General features: G+C 56.8%; 2 protein-coding genes across 5 annotated transcripts; both read left to right on the top strand.

Annotated features, from left to right (window-relative positions):
* The first annotated feature begins 140 nt into the window (after positions 1-140).
* On the top strand, positions 141-11,529 carry TXLNA (taxilin alpha). Of its 2 annotated transcripts, none has more exons than XM_036397201.2 (11): positions 141-328; positions 1,325-1,458; positions 3,152-3,466; positions 4,305-4,396; positions 5,482-5,652; positions 7,155-7,349; positions 7,997-8,116; positions 8,297-8,371; positions 8,719-8,811; positions 8,998-9,093; positions 9,653-11,529. In XM_036397201.2, the coding sequence occupies exons 2-11, from the start codon at positions 1,350-1,352 to the stop codon at positions 9,944-9,946; spliced, it is 1,560 nt and encodes a 519-aa protein (XP_036253094.1). In that variant the 5' UTR covers positions 141-328; positions 1,325-1,349; the 3' UTR covers positions 9,947-11,529. The 2 variants fall into 2 exon arrangements, with proteins under 2 accessions (XP_036253094.1, XP_036253095.1); XM_036397202.2 differs by lacking the exon at positions 141-328 and adding an exon at positions 724-983.
* Positions 11,530-12,544: 1,015 nt separating this feature from the next.
* On the top strand, positions 12,545-19,076 carry LOC118695599 (coiled-coil domain-containing protein 28B). 3 transcript variants are annotated; one of them, XM_054517192.1, is made up of 10 exons: positions 13,000-13,803; positions 13,937-14,091; positions 14,571-14,725; positions 14,828-14,850; positions 15,035-15,288; positions 15,666-15,809; positions 15,907-15,966; positions 16,499-16,916; positions 17,411-17,520; positions 18,076-19,076. In XM_054517192.1, exons 1-10 carry the CDS (start codon positions 13,311-13,313, stop codon positions 18,181-18,183), a joined length of 1,920 nt encoding a protein of 639 aa, XP_054373167.1. In that variant the 5' UTR covers positions 13,000-13,310; the 3' UTR covers positions 18,184-19,076. The 3 variants fall into 3 exon arrangements, with proteins under 3 accessions (XP_036253125.1, XP_054373167.1, XP_054373168.1); XM_054517193.1 differs by lacking the exon at positions 18,076-19,076 and having other exon boundaries at positions 17,340-17,418; XM_036397232.2 differs by lacking the exons at positions 15,666-15,809; positions 15,907-15,966; positions 16,499-16,916; positions 17,411-17,520; positions 18,076-19,076 and adding an exon at positions 12,545-12,591 and having other exon boundaries at positions 13,567-13,803; positions 15,035-15,173.
* The last annotated feature ends 557 nt before the right edge of the window (positions 19,077-19,633 follow it).

Genomic DNA, 19,633 nt, shown 5'->3' with positions numbered 1-19,633 from the left:
GCGGAGCATGCCGGGAGCTGTAGTCCCCTCAGCGCCTCCCGCCGCGCTTGCCGCGTCTCCCCGGTGCTTCCCGGCAGCCCCCGCGCGGCGGGCGCTGATTGGGCGGCGGCGCGGGCGGGCGCACGCGCGGCCGTTGGAGGCCCCGGGCCGAGCCGCTCCCTCAGCGCCGGTACCGCCGGAACCGCCACAACCGCCGCCACAGCGGCACCGGCCGGGCACCGGCACCCAGCGCCCCGCCGATGCGCCGGGCCCCCGCCGGGCCCTGCGCGCCCGTTGGCTGAGGAGCGAGGAGACACCTGCGTCAGACCGCCGGCGCTGACGTCACGGGGTGCGCGCGTGACGTCACGGCGGTTCGGGGAGGGGGCAGCGCCGGGCCGCTTTAACCGGGGGGGAGGCGGAGGCTGCACCGGGGGCTCGGCCGCGCCCGGGGCCATAACGGGGCTGGGGGGGGCCGGGTCCCGCTGGAACGGGGGCAGCGGGGCTGGGCTTGGCGGACCGGGGCTGCCGGTGCCGAGGGAGCCATGGGCCGGGGGCTCCGGGGGGCTGCGGGGCTGGGTCACCCCCGAACCCCGTTATCCCCCCCGTACCCCGGTTATTATCACCTCCGTATCCCGGTTATCGCCCCTGTATCCCGGTTATTATCGCCCCCGTGGCCCGGTTATCGTCCCCCGTACCCCGGTTCTGGCCCCCCGGTTCTCGCCCCCGTGCCCCGGTTCTGGCCCCGGAGCTGCGCGGGTGCAGCAGCGGAAAAGGAGCGCCCGGGGCGCGGGGCAGGTGCCGGTGAAGGTGAAGGGCGCTGCCCGGACACCCACACGTGGGTCGGGCTCTGCCGCCGCTGTGCCCGCGGGTTTCCCTTCCCGGAACCCCGGTAACTCCCAGTATAACCGGGAACCCTTCTTTCCCTCGGGACCAGCAGGAGCAGCACCCCCAGCTCCTCATTAGGGTGATAATGGGAAAGCTGAGAACATCCAAACCCCTCAGAGGTGAGGATGAGGATGAGCTGGGATTTCAGCCAGGGAATTGAGCAGGAATTGACCTCTGTGCTGTGCCAGCTCTGATTTCTGGGTCAGGTTTGAAATCCCAGACTTGGGAAGGGCTGAGGGGATGTTCCCAGTGGGAAAATCCTGTATCTGTGGGTTGGGAGGTGCTGCCTTGCTCCAGAGGGAGATTCCACCAGGAATTATCCTGACACAAACTGGGAATCAAGAGATGCTTTCCTCAGCACTGAGCTGCTGCTGAGAACAGGCTCCTTCCTGCCAGCCAGGGCTGATGACTCCTAAAATCCTGCAGATGTCCTCAAAACCTCTCCCTTCTGTCTCTGCAGAGCCTGACAGGGTGCAAAGGCTGTGATGAAGAACCAGGGAGTGGAGACCAAGGCAGCTCCACGTCCTTCCAGAACGAGCAGCGGGATGGGGCTGGAAGAGGGAGACTCGCCAGAGGCTGCAGCTCCCCCAGAAGGTGGGGAGAAAATCCTGGTTTTCCAGGCCAGAAAATATTGGGTTTCCAGGCAGAGAATCCTGGTTTTCCAGGGCAGAAAATTGTGGCTTTTCAAGGGCAGAAAATCTTGGGTTTCCAGGCCAGAAAATCCCGGGTTTCCTGGGCAGAAAATTGTGGGTTTCCAGGCTAGAAGATCCTGGTTTTCCAGAGCAGAAAATCCTGGGCAGAAAATCCTGTTTTTCCAGGCAGAAAATCCTGAGTTTCCTGGGCAGAAAGTTGCAGTTTTCCAGGGCAGAAAATCCTGGGTTTCCAGGCCAGAAAACTGTGATTTTTCTAGGCCAGAAATTCCAGGTTTCCCTGGGCAGAAAAATCCAGGTTTCCCTGGGCAGAGGATCCTGGTTTCCCTGGGTAGAAAATCCTGGGCTTCCAAGGCAGAACATCCTGGTTTTCCAGGCCAGAACATCCTGGTTTTCCAGGCCAGAACATCCTGGTTTTCCAGGGCAGAGAATCCTGGTTTCCCTGGCCAGAAAATCCTGGGTTTCCTGGTGAGAAAATCCTGGTTTTCCAGGCCAGAAAATGCTGGTTTTCCTGGGCAGAGAATTCTGGTTTTCCTGGGCAGAAAATCCTGGTTTTCCAGAGCAGAAAACTGTGGGTTTTTTTCCCTATTTTATTGTGTGTGCATCCTGGAGGAGTTGCCCTCTCCTGCCTGCTGCCAGGATTTTGTGCCTGCTCCATCCCGGTTTGATCCCAGCTGCTCTTACCCAGGTTTCAGATCCATTCTCATGCTAAAAATCCCAGCCCTGAAGCTTCCAATTCCTCTGGAGATGGGGAAAACTCACACACAACCTGCTTTCCTTTAAAAAAAAAATAGAGGGGAGAGGGGGGAATTCTTCCTCTTGACAGATGTCAGGGGCTTGGTCATGCTCTGCTGATCAAAGGAGAGGCTGTTGGGAATGGAACAAAGCAATTTGTCCTGCTGCAAATCCAGCCAGGAAAAACCCCCTGTTTCCTGCAGGGTGAGAGGAAGGGGGAAAAAATCCCAATTTATAGGAATCTGCCCCCTTGATGGAGTGACAAAAGTGTCTTTTGTCCCCTTAAAAAGGAAATAAGCTCAGAAGTTTCTGTCTTTAATTAGGTAAAAAGAAATCTCATAGGACTTGGGGGACTTCACCACAAACGTAAGGATGGACAATTGGACAGGAGCAAAAAAATTGCCTGAGCAATTTAGTAGAAAAAGAAGAGCCCAAAGAAACCAATTGCTTTTGTGAGGTGTTTTACCAGGAGCAAGAACCTCTTGCACCTGGCTGGGTTTTTCTCTGTAAAGAGTTTTGTTATTTTGCCTTTTATTAAGTCTGGTTTTTCCCCTATTTCTGTTTTCCTGGAGGAGTTCCCCTCTCCTGCCTGCTGCCAGGATGTTCTGCCTGCTCCATCCCCAGCTGCTCTTACCCAGGTTTCAAATCCATTCTCATGCTAAAAAGCTCCAAGCTCACACACAAAAAAAAATGAAGAAGGGAGAGGGGAAATTCTCCCTTTTGACAGATGTCAGGGGCTTGGTTTCCAACACTCCCACAGAACCCATCCTGCTGATTTTATACCTTCTAAGGTAGCTGAGCTATCTTGGGTGTGATATAAACCTCCAGGAGCTTATGAGAGCTGGCTGGAGGAGAACAAACCAATTAATGAATCCATTTTTCTGTTCCTTTTGCCCTCCCAGCTCCCCAGGAGGATCCCAAATCCTCTCGCGACGTCTCGGAGGAGCTGAGCCGGCAGCTGGAGGACATCCTGAGCACCTACTGTGTGGATGCCAGCCAGGAGAACCCAGGGGAGGATGGGGGGCACGGGGACACCCCCGAGGAGCCCGACAAGGGCCGCAGTGACTCCCCCAGGAACGGGGAGCAGGAGCCGGGGGGCCCCGAGATCAACGGCGAGAAGGAGAACTCCAAGGGCAGCGAGGAGTTCCGGCCTGGAGAGGACGCTGGGGACAGGGACCAGAAGAAAGCTCAGGAGAAAAAGAAAGCCAAGGGTTTAGGTGAGAGATTTTTAACTCCCCAGGGGTTTAGGGGAAGGATTCTCTGCTCCCCAAGGGTTTATGTGAGGGATTTCCAACTCCCCAGGGGTTTAGATGAAGGATTTCCTGCTCCCCAAGGGTTATGGGGAAGGATTTCCTGCTCCCCAAGGGTTTAGATAAAGGATTTCCTGCTCCACAAGGGTTTAAGTGAAGGATTCCCAGCTCCCCAAAGGTTTAGGTGAAGGATTCTCTGCTCCCCAAGGGTTATGGGGAAAGATTTCCTGCTCCCCAAGGGTTATGGGGAAGGATTCCCAGCTCCTCAGGGGTTTAGGGGAAGGATTCCCAGCTCCTCAAGGGTTTAGATTAAGGATTCTCTGCTCCCTAAGGGTTTAGATAGGGGATTCCCTGTTCCTCAGGGGTTATGGGGAAGGATTCCCAGCTCCCCAAGGGTTTAGGGGAAGGATTCCCTGCTCCACCTGTTCCTGAGGATATCAGTGCATGGATAAATGGATTTTGTCCATTTAAGGTGGATAAAATTGGGGATAAGAGCGTTTTATCCACTGGGGGAAGTCAGAGCCTTGATGTGTTTGGGAGCATCCTTCCATTCTGTTCTGCACCCAGTGCAGCCTCTGAATTCTATGGGTTTGTCTTCTGCTGGGCACAGCTGGCTCCAGCCAGCCCAGGGATGGTTTTCCCCTCCAAAATCAACAAAATCCAGCTGCTCCAGCTGTTCTCCCACCATGGGGAGATCCTGGGAATGCACTGGGAACCTGCTCAGCCCCTCCTTTTTCCACCTTTCCAAGCCAGATCTCTGTGTAAAGCCATTTTTATGCCATTTATTACATCATTCCCATTCCAGGCAAGGAAATCACTTTGCTGATGCAGACCCTGAACACCCTGAGCACGTCAGAGGAGAAACTGGCAGCTCTGTGCAAGAAATACGCTGAGTTGGTGAGTGCTGGGGCTGGGGGAGGCAGGAGAGCCCTTTGAGAGGGACTTTCCAGGGTCACACTGGAGCTTTGTGGTGTCCTGGCATCCCTGCAGGACTGCATCCCTGCCCAGGAGAGGGTGGGTGTTGCTGGGTGAAGCCTGGTGGTGTTTGTGGAAGGGATTTTGGCAAATCCGGGTGCAAGAGGAGCTCAGTTTGAGCCACACAAAGCCTGATCCCACGTTTAACCAGAGCCAAGGTGGAGTTCCAAGCATGGATGTGGAGCTGGAGGAGGTTTGGGGCTGCCTGTGCATGTCCAAAGTGCCCCATGGGTGGCTTTTCCCTGTGCTGGGGGAGCGTGGAGCTCCTTCCAATTCCAGCAGGGTGGGAATTGAGGAAGGAGAAAAGGAAAAGCCCTTGGGCTCTGTGTCACTGCTGCTCTGCCCTGAGGTGTCACAAACCTGCTGGCCTTGGGACACACAGCCAGATGGTGTCTCCTCAGGGGGAGGATGGTGTCCCCTCAAGTGTCCCCTCAGGGGTGCTGATGGTGTCCCCTTAGGAGGGTAAATGCTGTCCCCTCAGGCGTCCCCTCAGGGGGGGAGATGGTGTCCCCTCAGAAAGGAAGATGGCGTCCCCTCAGGTGTCCCCTCAGCAGGGCAGGTGGTGTCCCCTCAGCTATCCCCTCAATGGGATGGATGGCATCCCCTCAGGAATGAAGATGGCGTCCCCTCAGGTGTCCCCTCAGGAAGGAAGATGGAGACCCTGAACACCCTGAGCATTTACCCTTAGGAGGGTAAATGGTGTCCCCTCAGGCGTCCCCTCAGGGGAGCTGATGGTGTCCCCTCAGGAAGGAAGATGGTGTCCCCTCAGGTGTCCCCTCAGCAGGGCAGGTGGTGTCCCCTCAGGTATCCCCTCAGGGGGGGAGATGGTGTCCCCTCAGGAAGGAAGATGGTGTCCCCTTAGGAGGGTAAATGGCGTCCCCTCAGGTGTCCCCTCAGCAGGGTACATGGTGTCCCCTCAGGTGTCCCCTCAGCAGGGTACATGGTGTCCCCTCATGGGGACACCTCTGCCCTGCTGCCCCCCCAGCCTGTGCTCTGCCCTGTCGCAGCTGGAGGAGCACAGGACCTCGCAGAAGCAGATGAGGATGCTGCAGAAGAAGCAGAGCCAGCTGGTGCAGGAGAAGGATCACCTGCAGAGCGAGCACAGCAAGGCCATCCTGGCACGCAGCAAGCTGGAGAGCCTGTGCCGGGAGCTGCAGAGGCACAACCGCACCCTCAAGGTGCTGCCAGGGGTGCCCCCGCTCTGGGGCAGGGCAGGGTTTGGGGTTTGGGGTGGTTTTGGGGTGGATCACCTGCAGATTGAGGCCATCCTGGCACGCAGCAAGCTGGAGAGCCTGTGCCGGGAGCTGCAGAGACACAACCGCACCCTCAGGGTGCCCCCTCATCCTGCCCTACCCCTGGGCTGCTCCCCGGGGGCCATCTGGGCGCCCTCACCCCTCTGGGGCAGGGTTTGGGGTTTGGGGTTTGGGGTTGGGCCATCATTGCCTGCAGTGTCTGAGGTGGTGTCTCAGGGTTTGTGCCCTGGAGGGAGGGAATGGGGAGAGCCCAGAGTCCTTTCCTGAGGGGTGGAAGGAGTCGTGGGAGGCTGAGTGGGGTGGGAACATCATCTTGGGATTCCTTATATCCATTCCTGATGATATAAGGAATAATGGGAGGCTGAGTGGATTAGGAACATCATTTGGGAAGTTTTCTTGAGGGATATAAGGAATAATGGGAGGCTGAGTGGATTAGGAACATCATTTGGGAAGTTTTCCTGAGGAATATAAGGAATAATGGGAGGCTGAGTGGATTAGGAAAATAATTTGGGAAGTTTTCCTGAGGGATATAAGGACATAATTTTGGGAAGTTTTCCTGAGGGATACAAGGAATAACAGGAGGCTGAATGGGTTAGGAACATTTAGGCAAATTTTCCTGATGGATGTAAAAACAGCATTTAGGGAAATTTTTCTTATGGAAATAAGGAATAATGGGAGGCTGAATTGATTTGGAACATAATTTTGGGAAGTTTTCCTCATGGATGTAAGAACAGCATTTTGGGAAGTTTTTCTTATAAGGAATAATGGGAGGCTGGATGGGTTGGGAAAATCATTTAGGGAAGTTTTTCTTATGGAAATAAGGAATAATGGGAGGCTGAATTCATTGAGAACATAATTTTGGAAGGTTTTCCTGATGGAAATAAGAACATAATTTTGGGAAATTTTCCTCATGGATATAAGGAATGAGGCTGAATGGGTTAGGAACATTTAGGGAAGTTTTCCTGATGGATGTAAGAACATAATTTTGGGAAGTTTTTCTTATAGATATAAGGAGGCTGAATGGGTTGGGAATATAATTTTGGGAAGTTTTTCTGAGGGATAGAAGGAATAATGGGAGGATGGATAAGTTGGGAACATAATTTTGGGAAGTTTTTCTTGTGGATATAAGGAATAACAGGAGGCTGAATGGGTTGTGAACATCATTTTGGGAAGATTTCCTGATGGTTATAAGGACATCATTTTGGGAGGTTTTTCTTATGGATATAAGGAGTAATTTTGGGAAGTTTTCCTGATGGAAATAAGGAGTAATGGGAGGCTGAATGGGTTGTGAACACAGTTTTAGGAAGGTTTTGTGGTGGACATAAGGACATCGTTTTGGGATGGATATAAGGAATAACGGGAGAGCAGATAGGTTGGAAACATAACTTTGGGGAGTCCCTCCCTTACCTGCCCCATCCCTGCTGCAGGAGGAGGGCGTCCAGCGTGCCAGGGAGGAGGAGGAGAAGAGGAAGGAGGTGACCTCTCACTTCCAGGTGACCCTGAACGACATCCAGCTGCAGATGGAGCAGCACAACGAGCGCAACTCGAAGCTGCGCCAGGAGAACATGGAGCTGGCCGAGAGGCTCAAGAAGCTCATCGAGCAGTACGAGCTCAGGGAGGAGGTGGGTCAGCTTCTCCACAGCCTCTCATGGCCACAGGCACGCTGAGATACAGAAAACTTCTTTTTCTTAGCCTGGCAGTTGACGAGTCAGGGTTCTTTTGTGTTTATTGTTTATTATTTCTTATTTATAGCATTATTTCTCTGACTCGCCCTAGGTGTGTCTGGCAAGGTTGAGGCACACTGGTGTTATCTTTTTATACTAAAAACTACATGTAAAATATTTACTATAACTTCCTAATACCTATTACCTATGTTAGACAGTGAGCTTCTACTGTAAACTAATCTAAAAGTGCCACCATCACAGTGGGAGGTGGAGACTAAGAAGAAGAAGGAGAAAGACTGGACACACTTGGATTCTTCTATCTTGCTTCTTGAACTCTCATTCTAAAAACCCCAAAAAAATCTATTTTTCACCCTGTGATAAATTCACTGTCATTCTGCCTAAACTCTCTTGACTTGTAATTCTTCATGCAAAGGTGGGAATTGTTTATTCTAAGGGCTAAAATCAAAGGCACAGCTGGTTTTGACTCTGAGCCCCCCAGGCAGGGGCTGGAGGCCTTCAGGGCAGGCAGAGGAATTTTGTGGTCAGGACTGGGAGCCTTTCCTGGTGCTCTGGGTGTGCCCTGAGCTGTGCTGTTCCCCCTGCAGCACATTGACAAGGTGTTCAAGCACAAGGAGCTGCAGCAGCAGCTGGTGGATGCCAAACTGCAGCAGGCCCAGGAGATGCTGAAGGAGGCAGAGGAGAGGCACCAGCGGGAGAAGGATTTTGTAAGTGTTGGAGCGGTTGATTGAGGCACTTTTGGGGTCTTAGTGTGGATCCCTGGGTGTTGTCCCAGATCTTGGCATGTCCAGGAGCCAGGCTGGAGCCCTGCTGTGCTCCTCATGCCTCTCCTGAGCAGGGCTGGGCCAGGAGCATTCCCAGGTAACTCCTTTGCTCTCCTTCCCCAGCTGCTGAAGGAAGCTGTGGAATCACAGAGGATGTGTGAGCTGATGAAGCAGCAGGAGACCCACCTCAAGCAGCAGGTGAGTTCCCTGCTCAGCTTGTTTTGTTTGGGGATTTCCCTCCTTCCCTCCCTGAACAACCCAAAGCTCTTTAATCTGGAAAACAGAGGGGCAGGATCCCTGCTGGCTTTGGTTTTATGAGCTGAGACTTTGTTCAGGGGTTGTTTCCCAGTGCTGGGAGCAGTCATGGGATCAGCCAGGAGGAGTTTGTGGAACTCTGTGCTCTCAGGATGTTTCCCTGGGACAGAATTTGCCTTTGGCAGAGCAGCTCCTGCTGTTTGTCCTTGTCCCAGGGCAGCAGCTCAGCCCTGGCTGGGCTCTCCCCTCCCCAGGCCCTGGTGCCATGAGCTCCCTGTGTCTCCCCACAGCTGGCTCTGTACACTGAGAAGTTTGAGGAGTTCCAGAACACCCTTTCCAAAAGCAGTGAAGTGTTCACAACGTTCAAACAGGAGATGGAGAAGGTGGGTGCTGCTTTTTCCCCCAGCTCCAAATTTCATTAATTTTAGGTCTACACCCAAAATCTGGGGTGACACATGAGGACCTGTGGGATGTCACTGCACTGCTCTCCCTGGGGTGTGTTTCTTTTGATCCCTGTGGGGGTCAGGACATTTTGTGACTCGATTTGTGCCCTTTCTGTGCTTCTGTAGATGACCAAGAAAATCAAGAAGCTGGAGAAGGAGACCACCATGTACCGCTCCCGCTGGGAGAGCAGCAACAAGGCCCTGCTGGAGATGGCAGAGGAGGTGAGGGAGGCTCTGGAGCAGCTGGGGAGGGTGGGATGGGGACAGGACAGGCCCTGCCTCGTGCTCTGTGAGGGCAGAGGGAGGAGGAAGCTCCTTGGTGCTTTGGGTGCTGAGGGTTTGCTTGGTTTCCCCAGAATCAGCCATGGAATGGTTTGGGTGGAAAGTTCATCCCATTCCACCCCTGCCGTGGGCAGGGACACCTTCAGTTATCCCAGGTTTCTCCAAGCCTGGCCTTGGACACTTCAGGGATCCACAGCCTCTCTGGGCACCCTGTGCCAGGGCCTGCCCACTCTCACAGGCAGGAATTCCATCCCAATATCCACCTAACCCTGCCCTCCCTGCATTTCACACCTGTCCCTATCCCCTCCTATCCCTCTGGGCTTCTGTCTCTCCCTCTGTGCCTCTCTCCCTGCAGAAAACCCTGTGGGACAAGGAGCTGGAGCACCCTGTGCCAGCCAAGATCCCACCTAACCCTGCCCTCCCTGCATTTCAAACCTGTCCCTGTTCTCTCCTGTCCCTTTTGAGGTTTCAGCTCTCCCTCTGTGCCTCTCTCCTGCAGAAAACCCTGCGGGACAAGGAGCTGGAGGGGCTGCAGGTGAAGATCCAGCGCCTGGAGAAGCTGTGCCGGGCGCTGCAGACGGAGCGCAACGACCTCAACAAGAAGGTGCAGGACCTGTGTGCCCACACTGAGCTGCTGGAGCCCCTGAAGGAGCCCCCACGGGACAGCTCTGAGGCAGCTCCAGACTCCCTGAGCCCAGGAAAGGCCCCACAGAGCCCGGATCCCACAGGAGCCCTGGCAGAACTGAGCACGGGGGCAGCAGGGCAGAGCGGGACTGAGCAGGGCACTGACTGAGCCCCAGCTGGGGGAGGGAGGGTGACCTGGGAGCTGCTTTAGATTCCACTCTCCCTGTCCTGGGACAGCTGGGAAAGGACAGGACACAGCCCTCCTGGGGATGGGAGATTTCCTAGTTTAGGTTTTTGGAGGGTTTTTTTTTTAAGATTTTATATATATATATACATATATATATATAAGATATATAAAAATGTGCAGGGCAACACTTTATATCTATGGATATCCATAAGAAGCAGAAGGGCCCAGCTCCCTGCCTGTGTGAATATTGAAAATATGGAGCCTCAGCTGATTGTCCCTCTCACTAAAGGACCTGGTCACTGGCAGGGACAAGCACAGGGACAAAGGACACGCCTCCACCATCACAAGGACTCCACCCTGAAGTGACAGCAGAGCTGGGAGAATTCCAGAACATTCCCAGCACTGGATTCTCCCTCTTCCCCCTGCCAGGCAGGAGGGAGCTCCTGGTCTGGCTCTGCTGGCAGCTCGTGTGTGAGCTGAGGGCACAAGAGGCCGTTCCCTGCTCTCCGTGGGCCCTGTGTCTGCAATGGGGACCAGGAGAAGCAGCAAAAGGGGGTGCCTGGTCCCACCCTTGGGAATTTTTTGCTCTTGCCAGGCCCTGCCAATCTCAAAACCGCCTTATAATTCACAGTTGCCTCTTTGCTGAACGCACACGTGCACAAAGTGTATTAAACAGTTATCCCAAAGGTCTCATTCCCAAGTGTTTGCATCGTTGTGCACAGGGACTGGGGAGGTGCCCCCTGGCCCTGGAGGCATCCACGGAGCTGGGGCTGCAGGAGGATCAGATCAAACCTCAGAGCTGTGTGAGCTCCTGGAGCTGCTGCTCCAGCCGGGATCAGCTCCTGGATTGCACCTGGGGCTGCTCCTGGGGGTGCCTGTGCTACCCCAGCCCCACCTCTGCTTTCCCTCCCTGCTTGGAACAGCATCTCCCCAGTGCTGCCTCACCCCAGGGGCCTGCGTGTGCTGGGAGGGAGTTTGGGGACAGCTGTGGCACCTGCTGGCACCAGGGTTTGGGATTTTCCTTGGTTTGTCAGGACTTTGTCTTTCCCTGATCTTTTGGAAGACTCGGCTCGCTTGGAACCTCGCTGCAGCTTCTGTTTGTGACAGACTTCACTCCCAGCATTGCCTCCCTCGTGCTGGGAGCTGATCCCCACCCTGGGTGTATCCAGTGGATCCCTCTGGGACTCTCCTCTGGCACCACAGCTGCTCTCACATCTCCCCTCCATGAAGGACCTGCCTCCACATCTCCTTTTCCTCCTGGGAATCCAGATCTGAGGAGGGCAGCATGGACGGGCTCTGAGGCTCCACAGAGCCCTGCTGGACATGCACTGGGACAGTCCCTGGAGCTGTGGTGGCTTTGTCTTCCAGCCCCTGCTGGTTCCTCTGGGATGATCCATGAATGTAACCCAGCCAGGCTGAGCAGGGCTGCTGCTGACATCTGGACTGCAGAAAAAGCAAAACCCCTTAGAAATTCACCAAACCCCCTTTTTCTCTGTCTTTTCCCTGTTAAGGTACAGAAACCTCCTCGTGTGTATCCTGTATCCAATAGAAACACTCCCAACCTCGCTGCTGCCTCTGGTGTCTCTCTCTTCTTTACTTTGTACCCCTCACGTTCATGCAGGGCACCTGTGTGCCCTCTGTGCCCTTTGGTCAGCACAGCTGGGCACTCCATGGCTCACCTGCTGTTCACAGCTGGGCTCATTGGGGAGCAGCCCCACTCCCAAACCCCACAAACTGTGTACCCCACTCCCAAACCCCACAAACTGTGTACCCCAAACCCCACAAACTGTGTACCCCACTCCCAAACCCCACAAACTGTACCTGCACACAGCCCCAATTCCAAACCCCACAAACTATGTACCCCAAACCCCCCCAAACCCCACAAACCGTGTTCCTACACACAGCCCCTGTTCCAATCCCCACAAACTGTGTACCCCACTCCCAATCCCCACAAACTGTGTACCCCAAACCCCACAAACTGTACCTGCACACAGCCCCAATTCCAAACCCCCCCCAAACCCCACAAACTGTGTTCCTACACACAGCCCCTGTTCCAAACCCCACAAACTGTGTACCCCAAACCCCACAAACTGTGTTCCTACACACAGACCCCAATCCCCACAAGCTCTGTTCCTACACACAGCCCCACTCCCAAACCCCACAAACTCCTCCTGCCGTGTCCCAGAGCTCTGCTCCTCCTTTCCCCGGCAATGAGCTGCGGGAGGCTGGCAGGGATTGCACAGCTTTGCTGCGGTGGGGATGGGATGTCCCTGCTCAGGTGTCCCCAGTCCCTGGCATGTCCCATCCCGGGACGCCGCAGCCACCAAGAGCCACCAGCCCTGAGGGTCCCGGCCCTGGGGGTACCAACCTCCCCCCTCCCGGCTGGTCCCTTGTGCCCCCATCGGCTCCAGAATGTCCAAGATGGGTTAAAAATCCTGCCGGGATTTACAGGAGCAGCCGCGCTCGGGCTGGAACGGGGGGGGACGGACGGGATTTGTTAATCCCGGCTCTGCGCCAGGGCTGGAGGCCCTTCCCGGCTGCTCCAGCAGGGACGGATCCCGCGGCGCTGCGGGGACACCGGAGGGGACTCGGGGTGAAGCCCGCGGGGACACCGGAGGGGACTCGGGGTAAAGCCGCGGCCGGGGGGCGGCGGGAGCGACCCGGGGGCTCCGCGGGCTCGGGGAGCGGATCCTGCCCCGTTCCCGATCTGCGGGATGCTGATCCCGGGGCTGATCCCGGGGCTGATCCCGGGGCCGATCCCGGGTCACGTCCGCGGATCCGCGGATCCTGCGGAGGGAAAGGGAACTCCCGGAGGAAGTTCCCTTTCCCTTTAAATGCAAATCCCGGCTGTGCGGACGGTGTCCATCGGGCGGGGGGCGTCCGGTGGGTCGGGGTGTCCATCGGGATCGGGGTGTCCATCGGGATCGGGGCGTCCGGTGGGTCGGGGTGTCCGGTGGGTCGGGGTGTCCATCGGGATCGGGGCGTCCGGTGGGTCGGGGTGTCCGGTGGGTCGGGGTGTCCGGTGGGGTCGGGGTGTCCATCGGGTCCCGGAGGCCGGAGCGGGCCTGGCTCAGGTCAGTCCCGGCCGTGGCGCTCCGGACGGCGGCCCGAGATTGCGGACAAAGGGTTCAAAGGGGACAAAGAGGCTCCGCACCGGAGCTGCCCCGTCCCGGCGCCGCGCGGGGCTCGGAGGGGCCCGGCGGGACAAAGGGGTGACGGTCCCCATGCGGTCCCCTGTGCTCCGCTCTCGCCGGGGTGTTTTGGGGCCGAAATCCACTTTTCCATCTCGCCGGGGCCCTGCCAGAGCTGCGGCTGCGGTTCAGGCCCCGACTGAGCTCCTGCGGGGATGCTCCGGGCGCGGGGAGGGAGCGGAGCCCCCCGGGAACGGGCACCGAGCTCCTGCTCCGGTCCTGCCGCCGCCAGCGAGCCCCGGGGCGGCTCGGGGTGCCCGTGGGTGTCACTGCTTAACCCGGAGGTCCCGGTGCCCCTGGCTGTGTCCCCTTGTCCGGGGGCTCCCCCAGCCCCTCCGCTGTCCCTGGGGTCCCCCGGCCCCTCCGCCGTGCCCCGGGCAGCCGCATCCTCTCCCCGTTATCTCCGTGCAGGGAAGGAGCCTCCACACGCCGTGTCCGCCGCACGCCGGGTCTCGGTCCCGGTCCCGGTCCCGGTCCTGGTGCCATCGTCCCCATGGAGGAGCGCAGGAAGAAGCGGAGCCCTCAGAGCTGCCTGGCCCAGCCGCCGCCCGCCGGGGCCCCGCGGCCGCTGCCCCCGAGCAAGAGCGCGTCCTTCGCGCTGCCGCTGCCCGCGCTGCCCTCGCCCCGGCAGCGCCCGCGGCCCCGCCGGTCAGTGCGGCCCGGGGGCACCGGGAGCACCGGGGGCAGCGGGGCGGCCCCGAGCGGGAGGTACCGGTGTCGGTGCCGGTGCTGATGCTGATGCCGGTACCGGTGCCGGTGCTGATGCCGCGTTCCCCGGCAGGGCCAGCAAGGAGCGGGCGCGGGTGGGCGCGGGGGGCTCCCGGGGGGCCCCGCTCCAACACAGCTTCCTCACGGATGTGTCCGACGTGTGCGAGATGGAGCGGGGGCTGCTCAGCCTCCTCAGCGACTTCCACTCGGGAAAGCTGCAGGCGTTCGGTGAGGGAAGGGGTGGGGTCCGTGGGGTGGGAACCATGGAATGGGATCCATTGGATCCATGGGATGGGATGGGATGGGATCCATGGAATGGGATGTGGTGGGATGGGATAAGATGGGGTTTGATCCATGGGATGGGGTCTATGAGGTGGGATGGGCACGGGGAAGGAGCAGACTGGGGAATTTTGGGGCTGGGGAATTTTGGATCCACGGGGAAGGAGTGGGATGGGGAAAATGTTGGATTGAAGGGAAGGAATGGGCTGGATGAACAGATGATGGATGGATGGATGGATGGATGGATGGATGGATGGATGGATGGATGGATGGATGGATGGATGGATGGATGGATGGATGGATGGATGGATGGATGGATCCACAGAGCAGGGACAGGCTGGGGACTGGGATTGATCCACAGGGAAGGTGCTCTGGGGCTGTGCTGGAGCCTCCCCAGGGATGTTCTGGAAGGTTCTGGGTGCCCCCAGGGAAGGAGTGCTCCTTCGAGCAGCTGGAGCACGTGCGGGAGATGCAGGAGAAGCTGGCACGGCTGCACTTCGGGCTGGACGTGTGCGTGGAGGAGCTCCCCGAGGAGCAGAAGAAGGCGGCGGCTGACAGGAACCTGGACCAGCTGCTGGCACACGTGAGTGGCACCCTGTGACCTCTGTGACACCCCTGTCCCATGCCAGGCCTGGCACACCCCGGCGTCCCCTCCGCTCCCTCAGCTCTGCCTTTGCTCCCACAGCTGGAAGAGCTCAGCAGTTCCATGTATCCTTGGCTGGTGACAGTGGCAGTGGCAGGGGTGGCACTGGCAGTGGTGATAGTGGCAGGGGTGGCAGTGATGGTGGTGATGGGTGGCAATGGTGGCAGTGAATGGAGGTGGCAGTGACGATGGTGGCAGTGACAGTGGTGGCAGTGACGGTGCTGGCGCTTCCCCTTGACCCGCTCTCAGACAGAAGCTGCACCTGGCCGAGAGCTCGGACCCCGAGGACGCGGGGCCCTGACCCCGGCCCCGTCCCCGCCACCCCCGGGAGCCCCGCGCGGGCCGGGCCGGGCCCCTGTCCCCGCCATGGCGGCGGCGGTCGCGGTTTGATGACGTCAGCAGGCGGCGCCGGGGCCATGGCGGCCGCGCCGGGCCCGCGGGCCGGGGCTGAGGCTGAGGCTGAGGGGCGGCGGCGGCTCCTGCGCTCCGTGACCCGGCTGCAGGTGCGGGACGGGCCCGGGGGAACGGCGGGGAGCGGGGAAGGGAAGGGGAAAGGTGGATGGGGCCTTTGGGGGGCACTTCGGGATGAGACCCCTGGGGTGGCACATCTGGAGCGGGCAGTGAGGGCACCCCCGAGCGGGCGGGCAGCTCCGTAGGGGCACCTCGGGGCGGGCGCCTCCATGAGGGCACCCTCGTGAGGGCACCCCCGTGAGAGGGCACCCCCGGGCGGGCGGGCAGCTCTATGAGGGCACCTCCATGAGGGCACCCCCGGGCGGGCGATGCTGCAGCCGGCGCTGCCGCCCGGGCTCGGCCGCGCTCGGTGCCGGTGCCCGGTTGGGTTCGGTTCGGTTCCAGCGCTGTCCTCCTCGGGCCGTGCCAGGCCTGTGCCAGGGGGTTCCTGCTGCGGAGGCGGCTGCGGAGCGTGCGGGAGGAGTTCGAGGCCGTGGTGCTGGAGATCGAGGGCGACCTGAGGCAGCTGCGCTGGAGCGGCCGCGTTCTGCAGCGGCCGCGCTTCGGCCCCGAGGTCCGTGAGCCCCGGGGCACCGGGAGCGGCACCGGGAGCATCCCCGGGGCGGGGGTTGTGCCCGTTGGCTGCGCTGACCGTGTGCCCCTGCCCGCAGGACGCTCCCGGCCCTGTCCCCGCGGGATTTGGCGCTCCAGGTGCAGCCCGGCCTGCCCAGGTGATTGATTCCCCTCCCTGTCCCACCTGTCCTGAGCCCAGGAAAGTTTGGGATGGCTCAAACCAGAGCAGCAGAGCCATGTTCCAGACCTTTCTATTTTTTAAAATATATTTTATTTTGTTTATTGTAATATTTTCTTCGATATTTCTTTGATTTTTGATACTTCTTTATATATTACATATTTCCTCTATTTTAATATTTTCTTTGGTATGTTTAAATTTATTTATATTTTCTTGTATATATTGTATTTTAATATTTTCTTTTATATTTCTTTGATATTTCTTTGATATTCCTTCATATTTTCCTTTATATTTTCTTTTATATCCCCCTATATTTCTTTATATTTTCTTTTATATTTCTTTATATTCCTTTATTTTTTCTTCCTATTTTCTTCCTATTCATCTTCATTTTTTCTTCCTATTCCTCTCATATTCTTGATTTTTTAAAAATATTTTTCTCATATTTTTTCCCTCTCCCATTGTATTGGGATTTTTTTTTTCCTCTTTTCGTTTTTTTTTTTCCTGTTTTCCAGCCCTCTCCAAGGAAACCCTCGGAGCCAGGGGAGGCTGCAGAGAACAAAAAAAGAAAAAACCAGGAAAAGCCAAATCCTGGTGGAGCAGAGCGGGGTGGGAGCTGTGGGAACATCCCCCCTCCAAACCCCAAAAACGCCAAACCCCCCCCAAAGCCCCCAGATTTGGGGTGTGGTGCTGCAGAGAACAAAACCATTCCCAGAAAAACCCGGGAGAAGCTGAATCCTGGTGGAGCAGAGCGGGGTGGGAACATCCCCCCCTCAGCCCCCCTGCCCCGGGGCACAACCCCAAACCCCAAAAACCCCAAAACCACCCCAAAGCCCCCGGATTTGGGGTGTGGTGCTGCTGAAAGCCCCGAGGAGGAAGAGGAGGGAGCCCTGGAGTGGGACAGTGACAGCAGCGAGCTGGGAGCCAGCCCAGGTGAGGGACACAGAAACTCAGGAATATTTTGGGAATGCTGGGCTGAGCTTTGGGGTTCTCACCTGGGAGCCAGCCCAGGTGAGGGGCACCAAATATTTTGGGAATATTTTGGGAAGGCTGGAGCAGCTCCCACAGGGCTGAGCTTTGGGGTTTTCCTGGTTTTTGGGCAGAAATCCCAGAGGATTTGGGGTGTGGTGCTGCTCAAAACCCCTCAGATTTGGGGTGTGGCATTGCTCAGAGCCTTGAGGAAGAGGAGGGAGCCCTGGGGTGGGCCAGGGCCAGCAGTGAGCTGGGAGCCACTGGTGAGGGACACAAGGGACACAAAAACCCAGGTGAGGGACACAGAAACTCAGGGATATTTGGGAATGCTGGAGCAGCCCCCACAGGGCTGAGTTTTGGGTTTTTTCCTGTTTTTTTTTGCAGGAATCCCAGAGGAGCTGCAGGGGCAGCCCCCACAGGGCTGAATTTTGGGTTTTTTCCTGTTTTTTTTGCAGGAATCCCAGAGGAGCTGCAGGGGCTGCCCCGTTGGGAGCTGCAGGCCCTCAGGACTCAGCTCCTGCTGGAGCTGCTGTGGGTCCAACAGGCCATTGCCAGCAGGAAACACGTGAGGGACAGGGCTGGGGACTGGGGGGTCTGGGGTGGGGAGTGGAGGGAATGGAAAAGGAAATATGGAGGAATATCAAGGAAAATAGAAAGGAAATATCAAAGAAAATATAAAGGAAATATCAAAGAAAATATAAAGGAAAATATTAAAAAAAAAAAGAAATATCAAGGCAAATATTAAAAAACATAAAGGAATATCAAGGAAAATAGAAAGGAAATATCAAAGAAAATAGAAAGGAAAATATATATTAAAAAATAAAGAAATATCAAGGAAAATATGAAAAAATATAAAGGAATATAAAAGAAAATAGAAAGGAAATATCAAAGAAAATGAAAATAGAAAGAAAATATAAAGCAATGTCAAAGCCAATAGAAAAGGAAATAGAAAAGAAAATATAAAAGAAAATAGAAAGAAAATAGAAAATATAAGGAAATATCAAAGACACTAGAAAAGGAAATAGAAAATATAAAGGGATATAAAAGAAAATGTAAATAAATAGATAGGTATTACGAAGCAGTGTGAAGGCAGTGCACAGCAGGCTGTGTGTCCCTGCAGTTCCTGCTGCTGAAGCAGAAGCTGGGGGTTCCTGCCCATCCCAGCAGCATTCCCGAGTTCCTGGCCTGCTGTGGAGAAGCCCTGGAGCTGCAGCAGCAGCAGCCCTGATGGCACAGGGACAGCTGGGGATGTCTCACTCCAGAGAAATGGAACAAAATCCTGCTGGGGACGTGTGGTGTGAGCAGGACTGAGCAGCAGCAGCCGTGGGGAGTGTCCTGGAGGGATCCACCCCTGCCAGGAGATCCCTGCTGTGGCTGAGCTGGAGGATCCAGGTGGGACACGAGGATTGGCACTCCCAGCAGGTGCTGTGGAGGAGCTGGAGCTGCAGGAAGGAGCTCTTCCCACAGAACTGTGGGGATTCCATGGGGGAATCCGGGTTTGGGGTGGCTCTGCACTATCCTGGGTGTCCCAGGGGATTTTTGGGAGTGCTGAGTGGGGAGGGAGAGCCAGCCCCTGATCCTTGGGATGAGGCTCATTCCTGCCTGGGAATTCTCTCCTGGGCAGAGGCAGGAAAGCACCTGGTGCTTTGGGAATTCCTTCAGCTCAGGGACATCCCAGGTCCATCAGAAAGGGACCTCCAGGGACATCCCAGGTCCATCAGAAAGGGACATAGAGGAGACATCCCAGGTCCCTCAGAAAGGGACCTCCAGGGACATCCCAGGTCCCTCAGAAAGGGACATCCAGGGACATCCCAGATCCCTGACAAAGGGACATCCAGGGACATCCCAGATCCCTCATAAAGGGACATCCCAGGGGACATCCCAGATCCATCAGAAAGGGACATCCAGGGACATCCCAGCTCCCTCACAAAGGGACAGCCAGGGACATCCCAGATCCCTCATAAAGGGACATCCAGGGACATCCCAGCTCCCTCAGGGACTTTCCCCATGGTGCTGTGCTCCCCTGCCCTGACCCCACTGCAGATGTGGATCCTTCTGCTCTGGAATTCTGAAATTCTTTTTATTTTTTGGGAATAAAAAAAATCTTTTCCTGATGCTGAAGCTGTTCCTGCCTGGCTCGCTGGTGTGTCCATGGCTGAGGGGAGGTGGCCAGGACAGGACAGGACCTTTGGGACTTCCCAAACTGTGACAGGGAGGTGACAGCACCTGGGCAGGGGGGGGGACACGAGCTGCTGATCCAGAAATCCTGGTGGGAACGTGCCAGGATCAGATCCTGGGGGACAAATCCTGCAGGATCAGAGATCCCTGTGCTTCCTGCTGCTCTGGGGGTGTTGGATGTGGCCACAACTTCTGCTGCTGCCTCTGCATCCATGGGAGCTGGGCTGGGCTCAGCAGGGAGGGTTTGGGGTGGGCAGGAGGATGCTCAGGAGGGTTTGGGGTGCTCAGGAGGGTTTGGGGTGGGCAGGAGGATGCTCAGGAGGGTTTGGGGTGCTCAGGAGAGTTTGGGGTGATCAGGAGGGTTTGGGGTGGGCAGGAGGATGCACAGGAGGGTTTGGGGTGCTCAGGAGGGTTTGGGATTGCCAGAAGGGTTTGGTTTGGGCTTGGCAGAAGGGTTTGGGCTCAGTGAGGGACTGCTTGGAAGGGTTTAGGGTGGCTGG

The sequence above is a fragment of the Molothrus ater genome, chromosome 24 (genome assembly GCF_012460135.2).
Source record: "Molothrus ater isolate BHLD 08-10-18 breed brown headed cowbird chromosome 24, BPBGC_Mater_1.1, whole genome shotgun sequence".
Lineage (NCBI taxonomy): Eukaryota > Metazoa > Chordata > Aves > Passeriformes > Icteridae > Molothrus > Molothrus ater.
This window is presented reverse-complemented; position numbering and strand designations above follow the sequence as displayed.